This window comes from Argopecten irradians, unplaced genomic scaffold (assembly GCF_041381155.1).
Source record: "Argopecten irradians isolate NY unplaced genomic scaffold, Ai_NY scaffold_0308, whole genome shotgun sequence".
In the NCBI taxonomy this organism is placed as follows: domain Eukaryota; kingdom Metazoa; phylum Mollusca; class Bivalvia; order Pectinida; family Pectinidae; genus Argopecten; species Argopecten irradians.
In genome coordinates this window covers 25970-50772 of record NW_027187775.1, presented here as the reverse complement: position 1 = coordinate 50772, position 24803 = coordinate 25970, and the positions used below count along the sequence as shown (strand labels likewise).

Below are 24803 nucleotides of genomic sequence, written 5' to 3'. Positions count from 1 at the left end.
AAGTCACTATCATTATTAATGTGCCAATAAATAATTATGATTTGTGAAATGATGATGTAAAATGTCTCCTATAAGATGATTAACCGGCAAATGATAATGTCGCTTGTTATCTCTCCCCCTAGAGAAATGTAAAGCTTATATGGTGAATTTATGAATTATTATTAAACAAAAACGTATTTGTGCATAGTTAGATCACTGAGTAAATGGGACTTATCAATTCGTTATCATTATGCTTATCGTCATCCATATAAGACAACTACTAGTCTGGTCATTGAATGTTTATCCCAAAATGTCTGTAGACTAAAAATCAGCCGGTAGGCCTATTGATGATCAACTATAAGGAATTGCAGATATATATTGTGAGGTTATCAATTCAATGATCAAGTTTTGTCTTGTATTTTATCTAAGAATGATAATACCAAAACCTTTATTTGTAACAAGTGGCAATATACAACATAATAAACAATGAAAATTACTAGCATAATGATGAAGGTATTGTAAGTATATAAGATTACTTATGAATTTTGTAGAATTAGTTTAGAAGTAATATTTTCTTCTAATAGATCTCTAGCTCTGTAGACTTATTAATCGGACAGTAGGTTTATTGATGGAAACCTTTAAGGTGTTTCGGTAATGTCTTTGAAGGTTACTTATAAGCTTTATATCATTACATTGTTTTTCATTAATCTAACACTGAAGATAAACAATCCTATATGTGTAATGTATTAAGTAAACGTCTAACAACATAAATAATGAAAACAACTAACATTATGCAGTGCAAATGAAATAAGCCTACTTCTGAATTTTATATATTTAATCTTGATATATTACTTTTCTAAATAGGAATCTTGGTAGGTTTAAATAATTATTAACGTAAAAATATCTATGCATTCTTGATATTTTAGTCAGATACAAGAACAAAGACAAATTTAATTTACATGTTATGTTCGTGTTTGAAAATGTATTAACTTACCTCTCCATATGAGTTGATACACATTGCTGATTTAAAATGCTTTGTTTCTTTCATATCTTGCTGAAAATGGCTGATTTCAAAACAGAGAGTAAGTAACACTTTGTTTTAACAAAAATATACTTAATCAACCGATAAAAATACTCCATACGTTATCTTGATTAATTTATCATTACTTAATTGATCATAAATTATAAACATAACTGACATTGTGCTGTGCAAATTAAATATGACGTTTTCTGGATTTTGATTAATAAATTAAGAAATAGTATTCTTCTTAATAGGGATCTTAGTTGGCTTTTGTATTGATCAATATCAAACATTGATGTATTTTGGACATTTTAAATAAAAAATAGTACAGACAAAGCCACTATCATTATTAATGTGCCAATAAATAATTATGATTTGTGAAATGATGAGGTAAAATGTCTCTTATATGATGATTAACCGGTAAATGATAATGTCGCTTGTTATCTCTCTCCCTAGATAAATGTAAAATTTATGTGTTGAATTTATGGATTATTATCATTATTAAACAAAAACGTATTTGTGCATAATTAGATCACTGAGTAAATGAGACTTTTCAATTCGTTATCATTTTGCTTATCGTCATTATAAGACAACTATTAGTTTGGTCATTGAATTTTTATCACAAAATGTCTGCAGAATTAATCATCAGCCTGTGGGCCTGTTCATGATCAACTATTCGGAATTACAGATATATATAGTGAGGATATCAATTCCATGATGAAATTTTGTCTTATATTTTATTTAAGAATGATGCTACCCAAACCTTTATTTGTAACAAAAGCAATATACAAATAATAAATAATGAACAGCACTAGCATATTGATGAAGGTATTGTAAGTATATAAGATTATTTATGAATGTTGTATAATTAGTTTAGAAGTAATAATTTCTTCTAATACATCTCTAGCTCTTTAGACTTATTAATCAGACAGTAGGTTTATTGATGCAAAAACCTTTTAGGTGTTTCGGTAATGTCTTTGAATGTTAGATATAAGCATTATATCATTACCTTGTTTTTCATTAATCTAACAGTGAAGATACACAATTCTATATGTATAATGTATAAGTAAATCAAATAATTTCTTTGTGATAATTGAATTGGGATAAGTGCCAGTTTATTTATGAATTTTTTTTTATGATAGCTTGAACATAAGGTTTTCTATCATTGTCATATGGTAAAATTTAACTGAATTTACCATTTAACACAGATTTGGGAAGGTATGTCTAAACATTTTTTTTTTGAAATTTCATTGCCTATATATTAAAATAAAACAATTTTATTTGAATTTATATGATTTTGAAAATTTGATATAAGGCAGATTTGTTTAAGTTCTCTTTTTTTGATTAATCAAATTAAAAAAAAAAATACTGCTATGGTATTTTTATAAAAATTGACTTTAATTATTTTGAATTTCTTTTCCGAAGGTAGGCGTTATTATTTGATACATTTTTGACTAAAAAACGTTATTATATGCACTGCAATTTAAATGTACTGCCAGACTAAGAAAGACTTTTTCGAAAATGAATTAATGACAATTTTTGAAATGTCTTAACATTTCTTGATAATTTGTTATTGTCCTTGTATAAAAGAACAGAACTGTATTTTCATGAATTTTGTTATTCAATTGATCAAAAAATGTAGACATTTAAAATAATTAGCCGGAACATGGCGTACTTCAATGAAACTTTTTAATTGCATTCGGTATTTGTGAAGTTACTATTTGTGAAATTAATTCAATGAATGAACTGTCAATTATTTTTAGATATGAAGATGCATTAATGATATTGCAATAAAAAATATGTGAGTACATGTTCAATGATGAAATAAGCAAATAATATTGTAATTAAATAATGATAAATAATAATTTTATGTGTAATGTAGCAACTAGCAATATTTTGATTAATTTACATCCATTTGAGCTAAAATATTTGATATAATCTTAGTATAAATAATTGCCTTGATTTTTCAATGATCTAACAAGGATAATAAACCTTTATGTGTAATGTATTTAGTAGAAATGACAATAACACAAATACTTAAAATTACAAACATTATGTTGTGCAACTAAGGTAAGCCTACTTCTGAATTTTGTATATCAAAAGATATATTACTTTTCTAAATAGGAATCTTTGTAGAATTGAATAATTATTAACCCAAAAAATCAATTTATTCTTGACTTTAGTCAGAGACTAATACAAAGATAAATTGAATCTACTTGTTATGTTTGTGTTTGAAAATGTATTAACTTACCTCTCCATCTGAGTTTATCAACATTTCTGATTTAAAATGTTTGTTTTTTTCATATCTTGCTGGGAAATGGCTGATTTCGAAACAGATGGTAAGTAACATTTTCTTTTAAACAAATATACTTGATCAACCAAATAAAAATACACCTTACGCCATCTTAATTAATTGATCATTAAACATTTGATTGTAAATAATATACATAATTGACATTGTGGAATGCAAATGAAATATGACTATTTTTGGATTTTGATTAATACATTAAGAAATATTTCTTCTTTTTAATAGGGATCTTAGTAGGTTTTTTTATTCATCAACATCTAATATTAATGTATTTTGGGCATTTTAAATAGAAAATACTACAGACAAAATTACTCTGCATTATTAATGTGCCAATGAAAATAAGAATTATTTGTGAAGTATTGATGATAATTTCGCTTGTTATCATTCCCTCTAGATATATGTGCATCTTATACATTGGATTCATCAAACATTTTCATTATTAAAGAAAAACGTATGTGTGCATAATTACACAACTAAGGAAATGGGACTAAACTAATCGTGATCATTTTACTTTTTGTCGTCCATATAAGACAACTACTAGTTTGGTCATTGAATTTTTATTACGAAAAGTCTGTAGACTAAATTATCAGCCGGTAGGCGTACTGATGATCACCTTTTAGGAATTGCGGATATATATTGCGAGGTTATTAATTCAATGATGAACCCTTGTCTTGTTTTTTTTTATCTAAGAATGAAGACACAAAATTCTTTATGTGTAATGTAACAAAAAGCAATATACAACATAATAAATAATGAACATCACTAGCATAATGATGAAGGTGTTGTAAGTATATAAGATTACTTCTGAATTTCATATAATTAGTTTAGTAGTAATATTTTCTGATTGATTTCTAGCTCAGTAGACTTATTCATCAGACAGTAGACGTATTGATGGAAACTTTTTAGGTGTTTCGGTAATGTGTCTAAAGGTTAAATATAATCTTTATATGATTGCTTTGTTTTTCTAATACTGAAAATGTTTCTAAGTAGGAATCTTGGTAGGTTCAAATAATTATTAACATAAAAAATATATGGATTCTTGATATTTAAATCGGATACTTGTACAAAGAAAAATAGAATCTACTAGTTATGTTTGTGTTTGAAAATGTATTAACAAACCTCTCAATATGAGTTGATACACATTGCTGATTTAAAATGCTTTGTTTCTTTCATATCTTGCTGAAAATGGCTGATTTAAAACACAGCACGTAAGTAACATTTTCTTTTAAACAAATATACTTAATCAACCAATGGAAATACTCCATACGCTATCTTGATTAATTGATCTTTATTTAATTGATCATAAATTATGAACATACCTCACATTGTGCTGTGCAAATTAAATATTACTGTTTCTTGATTTTAATTAATAAATTAAGAAATAGTATTCTTCTTAATAGGGATCTTAGTAGGGTTTTGTATTGATCAATATCAAACATTGAATGTATTTTAAACATTTTAACTAAAAAATAGTACAGACAAGTCACTATCATTATTAATGTACCAATAAATAATTATGATTAGTGAAATGATGAGGTAAAATGTCTCTTAAAAGATGATTAACCGGCAAATGATAATGTCGCTTGTTATCTCTCCCCCTAGATAAATGTAAAGCTTATATGCTGAATTTATGAATTATTATCATTATTTAAACAAAAACGTATTTGTGAATAATTAGATCACTGAGTAAATGAGATTGATCAATTCGTTATCATTTTGCTTATCGTCGTCCATATAAGTCAACTACTAGTTTGGTCATTGAATTTTTTACCACAAAATGTCTGTAGAATAAATAATCAGCCGAAAGGCGTGTTGATGATCATTTATTCGGAATTGCAGACATATTGTGAGGTTATCAATTCTATGATGGAATTTTGTCTTGTATTTTATCTAAGAATGGTAATATCAAAATCTTAATTTGTAACAAGTGGCAATATACAACATAATAAACAATGAAAATTACTAGCATAATGATGAAGGTATTGTAAGTATATAAGATTACTTATGAATTTTGTATAATTAGTTTAGAAGTAATATTTTCTTCTATTAAATCTCTTGCTCTGTAGACTTATTAATCAGACACTAGGTTTATTGATGGAAAAAACCTTTTAGGTGTTTCGGTAATGTCTTTGAAGGTTAAATATAAGCTTTATATCATTATCTTGTTTTTCATTAATCTAACAGTGAAGATGCACATCTCTTATGTGTAATGTAAACGTCTAACAACATAAATAATGAAAATAACTAGCATTATGCAGTGCAAATGAAATAAGCCTACTTCTGAGAATGAAGGTACAAAACCCTTTATGTGTAATGTAACAAGTAGCAATATACAACATTATAAATAATGAACAGCAATAGTATAATGATGAAGTGTTGTAAGTATATAAGATTACTTCTGAATTTTGTATAATTAGTTTAGAAGTAATAATTTTCTAATTGATCTCTAGCTTTTTAGACTCATTAATCAGACAGTAGGCATATTGATTGAACCTTTTTAGGTGTTTCGGGTAATGTGTCTGAAGGTTATACATAATATTTATATCATTGCCTTGTTTTTCATTAACCTAACACTGTAGATGCACAACCTTTTATGTGTAATGTATTAAGTAAAACTGGTCCAACATGATGCTGTGGAACTGGATAAAACCTACTTCTAGAGGTTGTTTATTCAATCCTGATATATAATCTACTTGTTATGGTTAGTAATTCAATGATGAAATCTTGTCTAGTTTTTAATCTAACAATGAAGAACGAAACCCTTTTTGTGTAATGTAACAAGTAGCAATATACAACATAATAAATAATGAACATCACTAGCATTATGATGAAGGTATTGAAGTATATAAGATTACTTCTGCATTTTGTATAATAATATGAGTATTGGTGATGACTTTTTATGATGTTTTGGTAATTTTGTGAAGGTTCTTGATTCAATATTGACATCAATATCTTTTTTTTAATATTCAAGTGCGTAATGAATTTAGTAATAATAACGAATAGCAAATTATACACACATAACTAGCTGAAGTCTTTGTAATATGTGCAAACGAAATAAGACTATTTCTGAATTTCAATATCAATTTAGAAATATTGTATTCTTTAAGGGATCTTATTAGATTTTAATATTAAGCAACATTAAACATTGATGCAATTGACATTTTAATCAGACAATAGTACAAAAATTCAATACTAGTGCTTTTTTGTTGATTTTGTTAGAATTATATTATATTGACGTATTTTGTCCATGTGAATTTATAACAGTGCTGATTTAAAAAAGTTTTTTCCCATATCTATATATATCCTTGAAATAGCTTGCTTAAAAACATATAGTAAATGACGTTTATTTACACAAAAATACCTTAACCGGTATTTCACAAGGTCATTAATTGTATTAATCTAAATCAACCAATACATACAAAATAAGCCTAAAGCTATTTAGCTTGAAATAAGTCAGCAAGAGTTAGACAGAATAATCAAACGGTAGACCTACAACCTTTTACAGTTTTATTTTAACATATATATATCATTGTCTTATTGCTTATCTAACATTGCAGATACACAGCCATTTCTGTGTGTTGTATTTAGTTAAATTACAAAAAACATCGATAATAACCATACATCTGAATTTGCTATAATCAATCTAGAATTGTCACTGTTTTTTTTATTAAAGTAGGTATAGTTAAATTAACATAAACATCTAATTTTGATGTATTTTGGACATTTTAACAATACATAGTACAGAGACAATGGATGCTATCACGTCGTGCCGTTGGTATTTCAACCATTTCATGCATTTCAAATTATCTACATTACAAATGATTTATGATTACGTTATTTAAACCATGAACAAATATTCGACATTTAAAATTATATATTTGTTTGTTTCCTTATTCTTTAGCAAAAGTTACAATATCGTTCTGTTGTATTGTTCCGTTTTCATGTGTATTCAGTGGTTGTTTGTTTTCCGTATCGTTTTTTATCAATAAACAATGATATAATTGGGACATTCTATAATCCTGTAATAATCAAGAATTTGCTACATAACCAAATGAAGATATTTTCTGGCATATATTTATCCATTACTTGATCCTTTTTACAATTCAGGGGACGTCAGAAACTATAACAGATATTTGAGGCTGTTCAAGGGACAGACAGAAAGTTACCGACACATTCGGGTAGTGTTCGTAGGCTGCGAAGGTGTAGGTAAAACTACTTTGTGTCGACGTCTCCAGAACAAATATGTCGACATCACATCAAGAAAACCAACTTTGGGAGCCGATATTCATCCTGTTTGGTTCACTATCAACATGGCGGACAAAAAACATGGCAACATAGCTCAGATCATACGCCAACTAAAACCATTGAGAAACGTATGGCAGCAATGATGCCTCTTCTTGATGATGATGGTGAGTTTGAAGGGAATATTGTTAACGGAAGATAAAAAGAGCTTTATTGTTAATGATATTCTACTATATTTACACCTACTAGGCTTGTTCACTATACGCAAATACTAACTGATTTTGTTTATCATAACTGCATGGTAACATTGAACTTTGAACTTGCGTATGAAAATGTTCTATGCAACGTAAAATATCTACTTTTTAAAAAAAAACACATAGGGATTGAATGTATTTTTCTAATTTTCATAGCGGCTATGAATAGCAGTATTAAGCTATCTACATATCCCGTGGAGCGCGTCAGATAGCTTCTGCTTTGGAGTGAGACCTTCTGACAGAGGTCAGTTATAAACATATCCTCTTGTGTTTGTTCTTTTAGAATTTAATCATGTGTATTATAAAACATGCACCGCTAGTAATCCACATGTTGACAGCTACGCGTCACCACAAATACATTGTATCCATCGAACACAAGTAAAGTTGTTCCATCTATCGATGGCGATGGATCTAAGTGTAGATTATATAACCATATGGCTCCCAAGAATGTAATATCGTCAAGTGAGATGACAATCTCAAACGCATCGAGCTACTTGAACACTGGTGTTTTGACAACTTCGGCAAACTCCAGTGTGTAAGCGTGCGTCATTTTCGCCTCGCTTCACAATAACGCTGAGTTCACACATGTGGCCGAGTACAAATACTTAATGTTATTACTCTATGTATTAACTTTTAGCAAAACGCGCCCCATAGAATATACATTGTATTCTTAAAAAAATTGCTCCATAGTTAACATAAAAGCGAAATCCAATCCCTATGTGTACCCAATTACACTGTATACATACCAATAAAACCGGGGCATGTGTTGATTTTGTACGACTTCTTCTTGACGTGTAATTATTCAAAAATATCATCAGGTACATGTAATACCTTGTGGTCGGGGTGTTACTTCCACTGTAAAAGTATCACATTTAACCAACACTTGGTTACTATGTTTTGACTGTAATTAAATATCGTGATTCTGTTATACAATGTGATCCCCTTTTTTAGTAATCAGTTTCAGTATTTTGTTGTAAATGATATCTGATCATAATCTCACAACGATGTCTATTTTTTTAAACCCACTCTTATATATTAACATTTTGCCACAGGGACTCCCATTACTCTAATGATAATCGTGATCTGCATGATGAGCTAATAAATCCAGTCTAGACTAGGACTAATAATATATTTATAAATTGATGTGTTTACTGACACCATATTAGTCCGCGCGGGAAAATTGACATTGTAGTTGAATGGACCAGTGTGGTTATAAAACTATAAACAAAATCTTTTAAAGGACCTCTTTCACGAACAATGGAAATTTGCCCACGAACCAATTTTATTAAAACTAAATGTTACATGTAGCAACATTAAAGCAAACCCTTCAAAAATACGCTTAAAAAATTCAAAAGGTCCCAGGGGCCTGTGCTGTGGCCAAATTAATGTTGTCCAGTATATGTGTATGACAGGGTTCCCTTTTTGATCCAAAAAGTTATCAAAATAATGTTTTATGTCATAAAACTGTATTATTTTCTGAAGAGTATAAATACTTACATATTATGATCACAAATATGTAGGCAAAATGGGACAAATAAAATTTTGGCTAAATTTTAAAGATCGAAAATATCGAAATTTTGGGTATTATTTTCGGCCATGTCAATTATTAACAATGGTGATTCACCCACTTCCAGTTTGAGTGCACCAAAAATATTTTCTAAAAAGTTGGCTCATTACCTGAAGTAAATATTGTGCAAATTTCAGAAAAATTGTGGACCGGTAAATTTGTCGTTTAAAGGTCTTAATGAGGCAAGGTCTATATTTTTAGCAGTATTACACCGTGGTTGCACCACGGCCCTTTTCAATCATAAAATTGAGAAAACAAAGAAACTAATTTCTTAATCTTATTTAATACTCATTAGTTACATTAAATTTAAATTAATATATGATTTTATAACCTATATATTGTAGAATAATCAAAATATTGAATCACAATAACAAAGTATTTCGGAATATTTAGGGCATTATCATTCACTTTTCAAGCTAGATGATGATTGCAACTGCATTCTCAGAAAATTATTTTTTTACAGCTGAAAGGCATATAAAGTAACATAATAACAAAATCTAGAAAAAAATGGGTGGGAGTAGATTATTATGTAAGAGAATTAAGTTTTTACCAATTTTCACACATCCCGTATATTAGTGCATATATGTATAATGTTGTTGTTTTTCAAAATATTGTGCTTTCAAAGTGTTGGCAATGGCATCAAATCACACCATTACAAGTTTTTGTTTAAAAAAACATAGACAAATTGATATATGATTTTTTTTCGTTCAAAAATGTATTAATTTTACTATATAAGTATTTCTTATCAGTTTAATATTTAGATTGTTCAGAACATTTTGTGATCAATCAACTGAAGTTTGATTTCGAGTTTTTTTTTTAATTTTCTTTAGAATTTTCATGAATTCCATAAAAGTTAACTAAGAATTTTTTTTTCAGTTAAAAAATAACAGCATCTTTTATGGTTAATGAAACAGTCAAACATTTTTGAGGTCCACAGTTTAATTTTTCATAATTAGCTTTGTGTATCGTAAACACATCATACTATCAATCAAAATGGCATAAGGTTTATCATTTCAGGTAAAAAAAATGATTTTATAAGAAATTTGGTTATCACAACATGAATTATACATGTCATGGGGATCCAAATAAATAAATTTATACGTGACACAAAGCTAAGTAACATTAAGTATATGCAATACACTTCATTTAAATGATTTCCAGTTTGATCAGACACTCTCAATTCCTGTTTGACGGGTTTCTCCATTATCTCTGTACGATTAATACCATATCCGCCAATTAAGATTTTTAGAGATGTTTTTTGTCCATACGGATTACTTTACAATTACTTATAAAACTCATATAATTATAAACTCAAAGTTAGTTTATATAGTATTGAATAAAACGGTTTCATCGCCACACACTCTTTACCACGGGGATATACACCATGTCCATGTACTGTGATCGAAGCCTTTCTTTTGTGTCTATTACTCAGTAAAGCTGTTTAATTTTCTAATTATATAATAATACTAACATGGAATTCAAATATGATTATTAACAATAAAGATAAATCAAGTTTTGATGATCTACTTACAGGTAATGTCTATTTTCATTATTAAAACTGCTACATTCAGTTAGTTATTTTGCAAGATTAAAGAAGTATTTGCCATTAATGTATCTAAATCTGAAATGATACATCAAGGAGTTTCCCGAAAAAAAATAAACTTAAAATCTAAAACGATACGTTAAAGTGATGAGATTTACATTTTTAGCATGAATCAACATAAATGTTAATCAGAAGTGTTAGCCCTGCAAATAATTGAACTACTGTAGGTTTGTAACATGACCCGTGTAACCTGGTAACTCTTCCCTCTCAAACCACACAGTTACAGAATCCCATTTTAATCACTCTCTTCACTGTAAATATGCTCTATAATTACAAAATAAATCATTAGAACAGGACATATTAGTGAAGCTACTTCAAATGCAAAACAGCTTATTGTGGTCATAAAACACCCAAATGTTTTGTAATTTTGATTATGTAAAACTTAATTTTTCTACAAAGTATCACTAAATAAATCAATTTGAAATCATATCAAGCGTTACAGATGAGTATTGGATTATACATTAATGTTGACACCGTTAGATTCGTGATAAATGATCCAAAATAAGCATATTCTTAACATTATGTAACGTTACTAAAAATAGACCATACTATATTATAACCTTTAAACGACAAATTTACCGGTCCACAGTTTTTCTGAAATTTTCGTAATATTTACTTCAGGTAATGAGCCAACTTTTTAGAAAATATTTTTGGTGCACTCAAACTGGAAGTGGGTGAATCACCATTGTTAATAATTGACATGGCCGAAAATAACACCCAAAATTTCGATATTTTCTGTCTTTAAAATGTAGCCAAAATTTTATTTGTCCCATTTTGCCTACATATTTGTGATCATTATATGTGATTATTTATACTCTTCAGAAAATAATACAGTTTTATGACATAAAACATTATTTTTATACCATTTTGGATCAAAAAGGGAACCCTGTCATACACCTCTACTGGGCAACATTAATTTGGCCATAGCACAGGCCCCTGGGACCTTTTGAATTTTTTTAACGTATTTCAAGGGTTTGCATTTATATTGCTACATATTACATTTAATTTCAATAAAATTGGTTCGTGGGCAAAATTCCATTGTTCGTGAAAGAGGTCCTTTCTAAATTCTTGTTAGGAAAGATTTACTGAAAAGCATCGGAAACACATTGAAAATTTGTGGTATTTTCAAATTTGTATAGGGACTATATTTTATCACTTTGAACAGTCGTATCTACATTATGTTTTACTAGAACTAGAAAGTAAAATGTAAATATAACAATAAAAGGATTGTTAGATTGCATTTATTGGAGATAACAATCCTTTAATTGTTAAATAAAGATAATAGAATTTTGACCTGGATAATCATGGATTTCCCCGAGGGTTGTGATTTCGACGTCACACCCCCAATGCAGTGAATGAATATTTTCTCCCTCAATTTAAGATCATTGGACATTTCATCTTGATTGACTTCCGTTCTGTAACAATATTACAAAAAGCATAAATTTCAATGACGACATTCATCGCACGGTCGCTACAAATACATTCTTACGCAATAAACAATAGGCATAAACGATTTATTTAAAATCATTTGAATACTAAATTAATATATGAAATATAGAAATAGATCACATTAAAATTCAAATCACTTAGAAGTATACCTCTATGAAAGAAAAATGCTATTTTGTCGGTTGTGTTTTTCGCGGGAAATGACACGGTATATCATGACGTCATTTATTGATATCATGTACACTCATTCATAATCACAGTCAGAGTCGTAGATGACACAAGACCTAGATTACCAGCAGTGCGACTATGCAAATTAATGTTAAGTTCCGCATTTGATGATAGATCCATACAACACAGATTTCGTGAAATCATGAAGAGTAGAGCGTAAAGCATTTGTTGTTGTGATTTTCCACTCGTGACAGCTGAATAATGTCGCGCCAGCAAGCATTAGAGGTAGGTTTACCAAGAGTTGTACCGGCGACGATGTCAGTTTCAGTTACCGATTTAATAGTGTTACTGGTAGCTTAATTAGATAAAATCGCCGACCTGTTTTTGTCTTTAAATGTCATATAAATGCCAGTAGTTGTTCAGTGACTGTTGGTTTATATGTCAAGTGATGTGAATTGCCCGAGTGTCGGTACGTTATTTTCCTTCAATTTTTGACATACATGCTTTCTCACACTGGTGTTTGTCAGTCGCCTAGTTTCGGAACATTGTCATTCGCACTGGTAGTCTTTTGAAGCTGAGGGGACAAAAAACATTACATTGCCTATAGAGCTGACCAACTGGACTGCGTAGAAACCACTGTACGTTTGGATTTCGCATTCCGTAAAGGAGAAGGATGGTCATTGCTGTAGTAGAGATTGATGTATCTGTCGTGTTGTATTCAACCAAAAAGTCTCCAACAAAGTCAAAATACCCATCTGGTAGCCCTTTAATTAGTTCATGTTTGGCTGCACTGACAATATACCCAATGTCAAACACTTGTTATTTGAACATTAAGTACGTACCAATAGGGCACAATGCTTGACTCATTCATTTTAACAAATCGAGGCTTTGGGATTGTTGGTATTATGCCATTTTGTTTGTCGGGGGCGTTTATAGTATTGCACAGAAACAGGAGGAAGCGGGTCTGACAAAGTTTTTACTCCAGTGTCAAACATTTGTACTTTGAACATTAAGCACGTCCCAATACGGCAGAAAGTTCCATTTATCTTGCCCTCTTTGCCATAATCACCACTGTGTCTCCTACTTCAATCATCTTCTGGTTGAAATCGTTTGTTTGCAAATAGCAGACGACGAATAGTAAACAGAAAAAATAGTTTCGGCTCTACGTCCGGTTCAAAAGGTTACCAAGTGCAATTTGTCATACCCTAGGGATTGACAGAAAAAATCTCTCATGCGTAGAAATATTGACAAAACCGTGAACGGTGAGAGAATGTGTGTTTATCACTTTTGTCATATTATGTTGTTCCAGAAATACTGTTACATGAATCAGAACCAGATAAAAAGCGACGTCGAAAACACGCCAAAGAAGTAGACGCCATCCGTAAACATGCTTCCATGGAGACCACTTCTGACAAAGCCTACCTGTCTCTGTGGGATATGGGGGGACATGAAGCTTTTCAATCATCTCATACAATTTTTATCTCGTCTCACGGCGTGTATCTCCTGGTCTTCAGACTCACACATTTCCTCAAGGACAATCAGGAAACTGGTAAAAATTGGATTCTCATTAAGTGAATGAATTCTAAACACCCCTTCACTTGCATTACTAAATGGAATATTGAAATATCTCTATGATGCATTTAAAATACAATTGCATGTACTTTGTATATCTTAAGAATTATTACAGTATTAGTACAATGTACAGCAGATAATTGTAAAATACTGTGTTTATAGTAAAACATGAAATTTCACATGCACATAAATAAGATTATTCTAAAATATATTAAACTACCGGCAAAAAGCTATCCTCTTTGTAAAATTTCAAAATTGGGTCTTCTTAACAAACATTGCCTTAAAACTTTCGTATTGTACAAACCTTGCACATTTTAAAGCTAATGTTAAAAATTTCACAGAAACTGTACACGACCCAAATTTCTTTGCATATGGAAAGTACCACTTATTGCCTGATCAAAATACTGCTACTTTTTGTTAAAAAGGCCGAAATGGCCTGAAATATTTTGTGTTTACTTTCATTAAAACTACCTGCACTAACAGGCCAGAATATGCCATCCTTTGTTAGATATTCTACATTGTTTATCCTTAAATCAATTAAGTACATCGTTAACGTTATACCTGAGTTATCAATTTAATATTTTGAACTGAGAATCTTGTTTGAAATGATATTTGAAAAAAAGAAAAAGAAAACGGTAAAGAAGATCGAAACGAAAACGAAACATTACTCATCTCATCTCACCCTGTTACGGTTTTGTCCGCAATCTTGCTCTGCATTAAAAATACTCCCAGGATATTTTCTGACTAAGTGTAAATTAGTTTCAAAATTAAAATTTCGGGACAACAGTTTTTGGGTGTCTTGAATAAAGCAGTGCTGGTAACAACATGATTGGCTGAAATTTAGAAAATGTCAGATGGAAGTGAAAATTGGTAACAAGAGGATATGATGTATGCTTATTATAATGTATCACTTTAAAAAACGATAAGTTGCTTTGGCAACGAAATGGAGGCCCCTGTTTGATTGAAATTTAGATATTGTAAAATTTTAGTGAAAATTGATATATATGGGTTATGAAGTATACTAAATAACATGGGAACACTTCCGTATGACTGATTTCCATGATAACAAAATGGGTGACTTTGATTGCGTGAAATTAAGATATTTTTAACTAAAATGAAAATCGGTACCTATTGGTTATGAGGTATGCCGAATAATATAGTAACATTTTTGTAATTCGGTGTTGCCATGGTAACGGAACATAGGCCCATAGTTTCAGTACAATTATAGTGAAAGGAAATGTTTGTTCCCGCATTTAAAATAATGCCTCATGTGGGTTTATATTGCATACAATATTGTTATACAAATATCTACATAAGTGGGAAGGATATTATTAAATTATATTTTTTTGAGTTTGAGTTGCTATAGAAATACATTTTTTATATCATCCGAAATGTACCATATATTTTAGTTCTAAATATCACAATAATATGTTTGACATTTTTCAGATCGACTGAAGAAATGGATTCGTCTTATTGGTACATTTTCTTCAGGTGAACTAAATGCTCCTAAGTTCAAGACCCATGCTCCTCCGATCATATTTGTCGGCACGTTTCTCGATGAATTAAAGAAATCGTCAAAGGTACAGTATATAGTATTGCCACTGCACATTGTCTACTGCGGCGAATGTTTGCTTCTTCTTGTAACCTCAGAATAGTTGTGATGCCATATCTTTAAATCTAGAAACATTTATCGATTGTTAGTCGGTGTATGTTCTCAGTCCGGATTCACACTATACACATATATATATATATATATAGGTTTTAATTTGAATTATACGTTTAATTTCCAATATTTACTTACTTCTTACATAATATATATAGTAAGAATGTATATAAATAAGGAAATAATACGAAGACGCTTTATTACCTCGCTTAATCAAAAGATCTTTGCGGAAACAATTGGTGAATTTGTAGGACTCCTTTAATATATGGACATGATTTCTTCCTTATATCTTAATTTACCAGCAAGCGTACATTATAATGTTTAAATACTAAACCAAACACACATAATGATGATCAATTATATATGATTGTAAGAAGTACAAATGTATAGCATGTGCTATAACATACGACATGATACACTCAAACAAATAATTCCATCATTATAATAAATTTATTTATTTATTTATTTCCATTTTTCATAAAAAATGTTGCAGGACTACAACAAAGACATAGAGACAATACTAAACAGTATAACAGAATTTCCAGAGCTTTCAGATTTTCATTGTGCCAAATTCTGCACGGTTGACAATAGCCTTGGTGATGCAGCTGAATTTGATAAACTTCGGAATCTCATAACAGTGACAGCCGTGCACCAAGATCAATGGGAGAGGCAACTACCAACTAAGTGGTTAAAACTAGAGCTGGACTTACTCAAGGCAATGGAAAAGGGCACGAAGGTACTCCAATTGGCAGAGGTCATAGAAATGAACAAATCGTCGATTGCCGCATTGGCAGATGAAGATGAAATCAAACTCGCATTGGAGTGAGTAGGCATTTACATTAAACTTTGTATACAAGGATATGCAAAGAAATGTATTTTAAATGAAGCAGTATCATTTAGGAGAGAACGAAATAGCAATTCATAAATATGGCCAATATTCATACATTTAATTCCTTACATTTGATTTTGTGTTATAAGCCATTTATTTTATAATCCATTAACGTTTTGTCGGTATAGACAGTTTTTGATAAGAAATTATATTTTTTTAGATAAAGATATATCTTTGATTTAAGTTATCTTAATGTAAGTGCTGGTAACATTATCGTTTATGTTTAGATACCTGCACTGCACAAGGTCTGTGATTTATTTTCGAGAGTTTGACACAGTGGTTACGGACCCACAATGGTTTGCAGATTTTATAAACATTTTCGTCACGGATAATAGATTCTTACCTACAGACGACCTCCCGCTGTTCCGAAAATTGAAGTTGTACAAGTCAAGTGGAGAGCTGACTGAAGAGGTTATTGACGGTCTCCTCGAAAGAAAAGAAAACGAAGCTTTTCGTCCATACAGATCAGCACTCTTTGCAATGATGGAAAAATTTGGCTTGATAGTTCAAATTTCGAAAACAGTATCACAGTTCACGGAGACCTATATAGTTCCTAGCAAACTCAGAGTGCTACAAGACGTCAGCGATATCACAAGTAGGGTCACAAGTATCCAACAGCTAAATAATCATATCTCCAAAACACTGTGCTTTGTATTCAATGCATACATGTCTAATGAATTGTTCCAGCGAATATTGGCTAGCGTAATGAAGATGTACAAGCTGACGTCACTGCCAAAACGAAGTGTGAGAGAAGCAACTACCGGATGTGGGACAACATCAGACCTTAAAGATTGTCTCTATAACGGCTTTGTCTGCTTCGAAGTCGATGACAACTACAAAATGATTCTGTCCATGCATGCACAACCGATCCACCATTGCTTTGACAGCCTTCAGTACCTCAGAACACAAGCTTCCGGATGACTCTGGAAAACTCTTACGACAATCCATCGAGCAAATTATCCTGAACACATTGCTAATGACCAATCAGGAACACTTTCAATTCACGCACAAACTACATTGCAGCTTCTACCTGACTCCTTACGATACTCCGGTACAGCTATACAGAGTCATCAACTCAGAAAGCGGCGTACCATGCAAAGGAGGTGAATGCCAAGGACAACATCGTTTGTCTAAGACAGACGCCATTTACTGGGGAATTGAGGTATAAGTTATGGTTCATTTAAATATAATTGATTTTTTTATTAACTTTAAGTGGAAGTATGTGAAAAATTTGAAATTAACACGTTAATTGTCTAAAACGGATAGCAATACATATTGACTGACTATGGATCATTGTGATGAATACGTTGCTTCGTATGGCTATTTAAGCTAGATGTCACATAAACCAATGCGTTTTTAACAACATTTTTTCTACTTTTATATACAGATGTATATGTTTGCTTTTATATTTGCTAAGTATTTTATTTTATATTGGTAATGTTTTCGACGAGTAATCTTTTTAAATATGTCTCTTTCTATTTGGAAGGGTTCTGGAGATGCGCGATACGGTTTTGATATATCGAGTAAGTATATGTCTAAAGTAAAAAAAAACAAAATTAGCATTTTACTGTTTTGAGTTTGAAAAATAATAACAAAAAAAGATAAGAAAGACACATTCATTTTCTAATGATCATTGAAGACATTGTTTACACTTTTTTAATACACCAGAGTTATTATGCGAGTTTTGCATCGATAATAGTACAAACGTATATGACTCAACATACAACATACACATTAAATAAGTTTATTCCAATTTATTTTAAAAACAGGGGATGGCGCCATTACGTCTTACCGCAGGCCAACTCCACGAGAACTTGGGCGTCTGTCCCGTCTGGTCGAGGCATCTAGATGCGAGATGCTATTTGTGGGCCTTGGTCTGCCTTACCCAGAAATTGAACAAACTAAATGGGAGTCAACCAGCCTGGCAGGAATCACAATCATCACCAAGATGTTTCTGAAATGGACAAATACCTACCCAAATCAGACATTCCAGCACATTGCTAAGGCTATGGAAATGGTCGACATGGGAACTGATCGTATGGACGAAGTTTTAGAATTAGACGAAGATTCAGAAAACCAAGGTCAGTGACATACTCTAGAGATTACATTGAATATATTGTTACACGTTATAGCTGCTGTACATAACTATAATTTATTCAAGGTAAACGCTGTTGTATCAGCCAATCAGAAGCTACCTTGAGAAGATATACAATGTATTAAAATGTTTTTACTAATGAAAATGCATATGACAAGCAGGATTAAATAGAAACGCAATAAAATATTTATTGCCATCGATTAAACCAATTATTTATTATATAGAACCATGCAGCGAGACACGGCTGCCCTAGATGTGGAATATCCGTATGCCTGTCCATTTATTTGTTCGGTAAAATTATGGTAAAAGTAGACGTTTGTTTCCGCATTTAAAAGAATGTCGCATGTGGGTTGATGTTGCATACAATATTGCTATAGAAATATATTAAATTCCGATAACGTCATATTGTTAACAGGTTATACGATGTGTCTGCACATCTTGACACGACAACAATTATTTGTGTTCTGCTACTTTCTGATTTAATTGATGAGCTATTGTGAGTGTGTGAGTGAGTAGCTGGTGGTTGAGTGAGTGTGTGAGTGAGTGGTTGAGTGAATGAGAGGTTGAGTGGTTGAGTGAGTGAGTGAGTGAGTGGTTGAGTGAGAGGGTGAGTTTAGCTGCCGTTATTGTGAAGGTGACACTGTATTCATAATATTGACTATTCGTATTCACAGGTAACAAAATTACAAATTAGTGACAGACATTAAAATAAACGACATCATATAAGAATACGTTTGAAACTGTTTTATGAAATTCAATTAAAGTTTAATTAAAGTTTAATCTTTTACTAGCAGCATATACACTTGTTGAGTTTACTTTTACATTAAAACCATGTCATAAGTGTTATATTCGTTTTTAAATTTACACAGGAGGCATAGTTCCCATTGATGTCGGAAGAAGAGTTCCCTCTGAAGAAGAGATCATGAAAATTGCCGACAATATTGGAAATGCATATTTCAACCTTTTCCTGGAGCTTGGGTTGTCTCCTCCCACTATAGAACAGCAAGAGGTGAGGTTTCCAAACAACATCCAGTCGAGATTGGTGGCTCTCCTCCGCAGTTGGATAGACAAGTTCCAAACCAGGGCCACTATCGGTAGGCTGCTGACAGCGATGAAATATTGTCAAATGGATTGGTATACGACAGCGCAGATCTGGTCACCGCGGCCGGGGAATTCTGGTACAGCAAGTGAAAGCTAGGACAGATGGGTTTGGTCATATCAACGTATTATGTCGGTAGTAGTTACCGCCGGGATAGAAACACAAAAAGAAAGTACTTAAAGATTCCCCTCCCCGCTCAGATGGAGAGGCTCAGTGATAGAACACTCCTTTAGAACATTTCGTACTTTGCCAATCAAAATGTAAATAATTAATACAGCTGGATTAATTCTTATCATGTTATTTAAATGAAATCGACTATTTGTCATTTTTTATTCAAACTGATTAAATGCAATTACTTTTTTTTGTTTTCATAGTCGAGTTGAAAATGATATTTCAGTCATTGCTAATAGATGTATAAAATATTTCTCAAATTCATTATCTGCATTGCTTTATATCATATTTGTAAACCATATGTAACACACCCATTGTATAATAATGCTAAACATGTTAGTGATATTTTTGTAATCATATTAAAATGTGATAAATACGTAAATAGGAATAACAAATCCACACTTATTTAGCCACTGAAGATGCCGTTACGAGATACTGTCTTCCTTATATGTCAAAATGTTTTCTGTTATTAAATAGATAAGTGTATATTTCCCAAACGACGCCCGACATTCTGAATGGGGTCAAGTACTTAGTGACCTTATAGATATATGGAAGAAATGAAGGCTACTTTTTCTAATTTAAACGGCGGGCAGGGAAATTTTGAAAAAAAAATCCTGTAATATCTTTGTGTTTGCATATTTAGATTTTTAAAAAGTCAACACAATTCGAAACCTTATTTTTCCTTGTACAATTGCTGGTAAATAACAATAGTCAGAGCGATGTGTTAGTTTTATAGTATTTTTTATGTTTATATATATTTATCCATGGTAGAAAGCTACTCATTTTTAAACACCATAGGTACAATGTACGACTGAAAACGTACCTGAGAAGACTTTTTGCAAACATTACTACTACGAATTTAATCCATGGAGAAGAGTATGAACTGTAGATAATGTCAAATGATTGATTGGAAACGCCTATCGTAAGTAAAGATCCGCGTCAACGTTAACGTTTGAGTCTGTGCTACGGGACTGGTAAGATAAATCTATGGATACTTTATTCGTGGTCCTTTTAATGTTTTCTTTTGTTTATTTCAGTCTATATCAAATTAATCCATTGGATAACTTTGTGTCATATTGTTATTAAAGATATGAATACATTTTCTGTAAGATTAGTTACATTGGAAACTGGTGATATTGAAGTCATTGGATAATGGAAAATCTTCCAGATTTTAGTGTGTTTCAAGAGAAAGGTAATGCGTTTTGTGTTTACAGGAATTATACATCTTTTACTTTTATTTATTAATTCAATTTTTCCTTTTTCATATCGAGTGGGGCCCACTTAATCTTTATTTTTCATTCAAATTTCTGATTTGATATCCGACACACAATCACACGCATTTGAACATGTAATGTACATAGCGTATATGTCATTTGATCATAAATTGGGTTGCGCTTTTAATGAAGATGTTTAGTTTAAGATGTTTAATTTTTAAAACAAATTTAGAAGAAGGTTTTTAAATTATCAATTGTTTTTGATTGTATGTATCAAATACTGTATAGCGCGTTAAATTCGCAGGATCAATATTTCGTGGTTTCATATAATGGACTAATTTCTATTTTTTTCTTATGAATGACAATGAACTTCCGCTGAATATTTCGCTGGTGTTTACAATTCGGGTTTCAGTGGAAACAATGAAAAAACGAAAATAAATTGACCTGCTAAACAGTACAAACAAAGATTTGAAATTGTAAAGCCTATTATCTATTCATCCATGGTAATTGCACTAAAATGTTTAAATTAATGTTGAAAATTGTGTTTGTTTGCTTTGTGAATCAAACAAAAGCGTGATTTTTATTTGATTTTACCCTCTATAACACTTTGTATATGTAGTTAACATAATGTAAAACCTTTTAACGTTTTTATCTATATAAGCAGAAATACAAAGAAAATGTAACTTTATGGTATACCTACACTCATTGTAATGTATGTTTCCTCATTAATGTTGTTGATATTTTAGCAAACCGTTGCATAATACTTTTCACTACCTTTCCGCAATGGCTTTTCATTTTCAAGATATGAATGTAAAACGAGATTGATAATTTTGTAGAGTCACAGAAGTTATTAGCTTACCGTTACTACAACACTTATAATCACTTTCTGAAGAGTTTAATTAAAATAAATCCAATGTTAATTTTCATAACGCGGGTCGTCTTATGTTTCCCGCCGAAGTCCGAATTAACAATCAATGCGTCACACGGCAGAGCATCGCAATGAATCTTCACTATTACATATATTAAAAAAGGGAATCTTACCTTTGATTGGTGTTGTAACCCCATCTTAGGTCATCAATATAAGTTTTCTTATGCTATAGTGGATTTTAACAAACTTATTTTTTTATTTAGAAAGGTAGTTGGCCTTTGATATACAAATTGTAATATATCAAACATTCCCATTTTTTATCGTTAAGAGCATTAAGCATCCGTTTATGGCTACTGACCATTGTTGTCCTACAAAGTATCCTGTTATCATGACATGCTAAACATAAAAAACTGAGAGAAGTTGAGAAGAATTCGAAACATTCTTAATGGTGGTCGTTGTTTGTCCATGTCGTTTTTTAACATGACGCCAGAAAGAAGCAGATCATGCAATCGTACAATGTAGAACAACCAACTAATTTGTTAACAGACATATATATATCATTACATATGTGAGTGTGTTATTTTAACTTTGAATTGCTTTATTTTGATGATTTGTGTTTTAAATTTAATTACTAGTTTTTGATTAAGGTTTATATATGCTGACTTTAATTAAGAGGCTAGAATTGGATAACATTTGTGTGTACTTTTATAATATCATAGCTAGATTATAAAAATGTATTTGTATGAGAACTATTTAGCTGTACATTTTGATTTTTATGTATCAATTCTAAACTACTTTGGCCTAAAGAGTCAAGTATTTGAATTGTCGTGCGTGACCATTTCGCACAGGGTAAATGGAGATATTTACTCTCTGCCATGAATATAAAAAGATTCAGTGCATACTTGATCTTCATCCAAGTTTACTTTTGTTCCCAAAGGTCCCCGATACTGTGGGGCCCCGATAATGGAAACACTAATTATTTAAAATCAAACTTCTTGCTGTAAAAAATGTATATTAGCAGGGTTGACTCGTCCTCAGATGACGCAGAACTAAGCTGTATAAATTACATACATTTTATGTATACCATCATGTGGCGCAGAAGCCCAATATGGCTAGTAAAATCAACATTCTGTACATTTTGTTTGGATATATTGTATGTTATGCAAAGCGTTACATTTATGTATGTTTAAATGTACATTGATATACGCTAAATATGATTCCGTTGCTTTTCGATTAATAAACTATATATTCAATTTTGTTATCCAAGAGTTAATTGTGTGTCGTTTTTTATTCAAGAAATAAATATTAGTTGTATCCAAAGCAATTTGTTTTTATTTGTTGCACTGTTGTTTTATAGTCGATAGTAAATATTGTAAACGGTAACATGGCTTTTCCTACCTGTTTTTACAATTACATCGTCAACTTCGTTTTCATCTCCAGCTATTCCCGATAATTAAATAGACAAGGATTGTTGTTATGTATGACACTAAATACATGTAGTTATGAGATAAGGGAGATAACTCCTATAGCTTTATTATCAATATATCCTATAAAGGTCATATTATTAATTTAGGTTATAGAACTTTCTAGAATATTATCATGTATAAACAAATATTTTTGTAAACATGTTGATTATAAGTAGAGATCTAGAATGATGTATTTCCAGAAAGTTCTGTGTGTTTATTTGTTTACTGTTTTTAATTAGATATTTCTAGAAAAAGAAGGTTCTCCAATATTCTTGAATTAGGGTTTAGTTATATATACACCAGCTGCCCAAGGCTAATCAGAACTGTAATAAGAACTGTATTGAGACCTGTATTAAGAGATATCAAGAATTGTACAGCGCCATATAAGATTCTATTGGGAGAGCTATTGTGACTTTATCTGTGAATTATTACAACACTTTGTGTGGATTTATTCATATTGCCTGGAACTTTACAAATCATCGTTGGACATTCAATTTCCTTGCGGATTTGTGATTATTGTTAATTTGAAACCTGGAAGGATCAAGGATTATACCAGGACATTCGCATACAGATAAGTAACACTTTAAATCATCGTACTAGTCTTGTACCACCACCAATTACTTTAGATATCGTAAACCATCTCTGTATAATATTGTATATATAATTAAATTGTGTTTTGAATTTAGCTGCTGGTTTCTCATTTCGTTCATTTGTTTGAACAGTTTGTTAAAGTGCCATCCCTGGAAGTTCTTTTGCAAGTTAGTAAGAAGGATTTACTGTTATTGGGTAAACATTTAGGCCTTACTATCAAAACTAATTTGAGGAAAGCTGAAATTAGGAATGTAATTATAAGATATTTTGTTGACAGTGGCAAATTTGACTCTAGTGCATTAGATAGTATAGAGGAAACAGTCAGTTCAGAAATTCAAATTAGACAAATGGAACTTGAACATGAAATGAAACTAAGACAAATGGAAATAGACAAAGAGAAGGAAATGAGAGAAAAAGAAATTGAGAAAGAATTAAAAGAAAAAGAGAGAGATCAGATGTTAGATCTAGAGAAGCAAAAAATTCAAGCTGAAACAGAACTTAGAATGAAAGAATTAGAGCTAGCTTCTCAAGACAGTTCAAGTAATCTAACTTTTAGGGGTTTTAACAAGGAAACAGAGGTTTTGATG

The 24803-nt window shown here is 31.0% G+C and overlaps 1 protein-coding gene across 1 annotated transcript; it reads left to right on the top strand.

Moving 5' to 3' along the window:
* Window positions 1-7522: 7522 nt before the first annotated feature.
* LOC138312408 (uncharacterized) lies at window positions 7523-24310 on the top strand. The gene is given in 9 exon segments (XM_069253295.1): window positions 7523-7717; window positions 13898-14137; window positions 15607-15740; window positions 16317-16645; window positions 16940-17576; window positions 17578-17874; window positions 18199-18235; window positions 18482-18793; window positions 19677-24310. Coding segments are annotated over 9 exon segments (2349 nt in total). The 5' UTR covers window positions 7523-7683; the 3' UTR covers window positions 20006-24310.
* The last annotated feature ends 493 nt before the right edge of the window (window positions 24311-24803 follow it).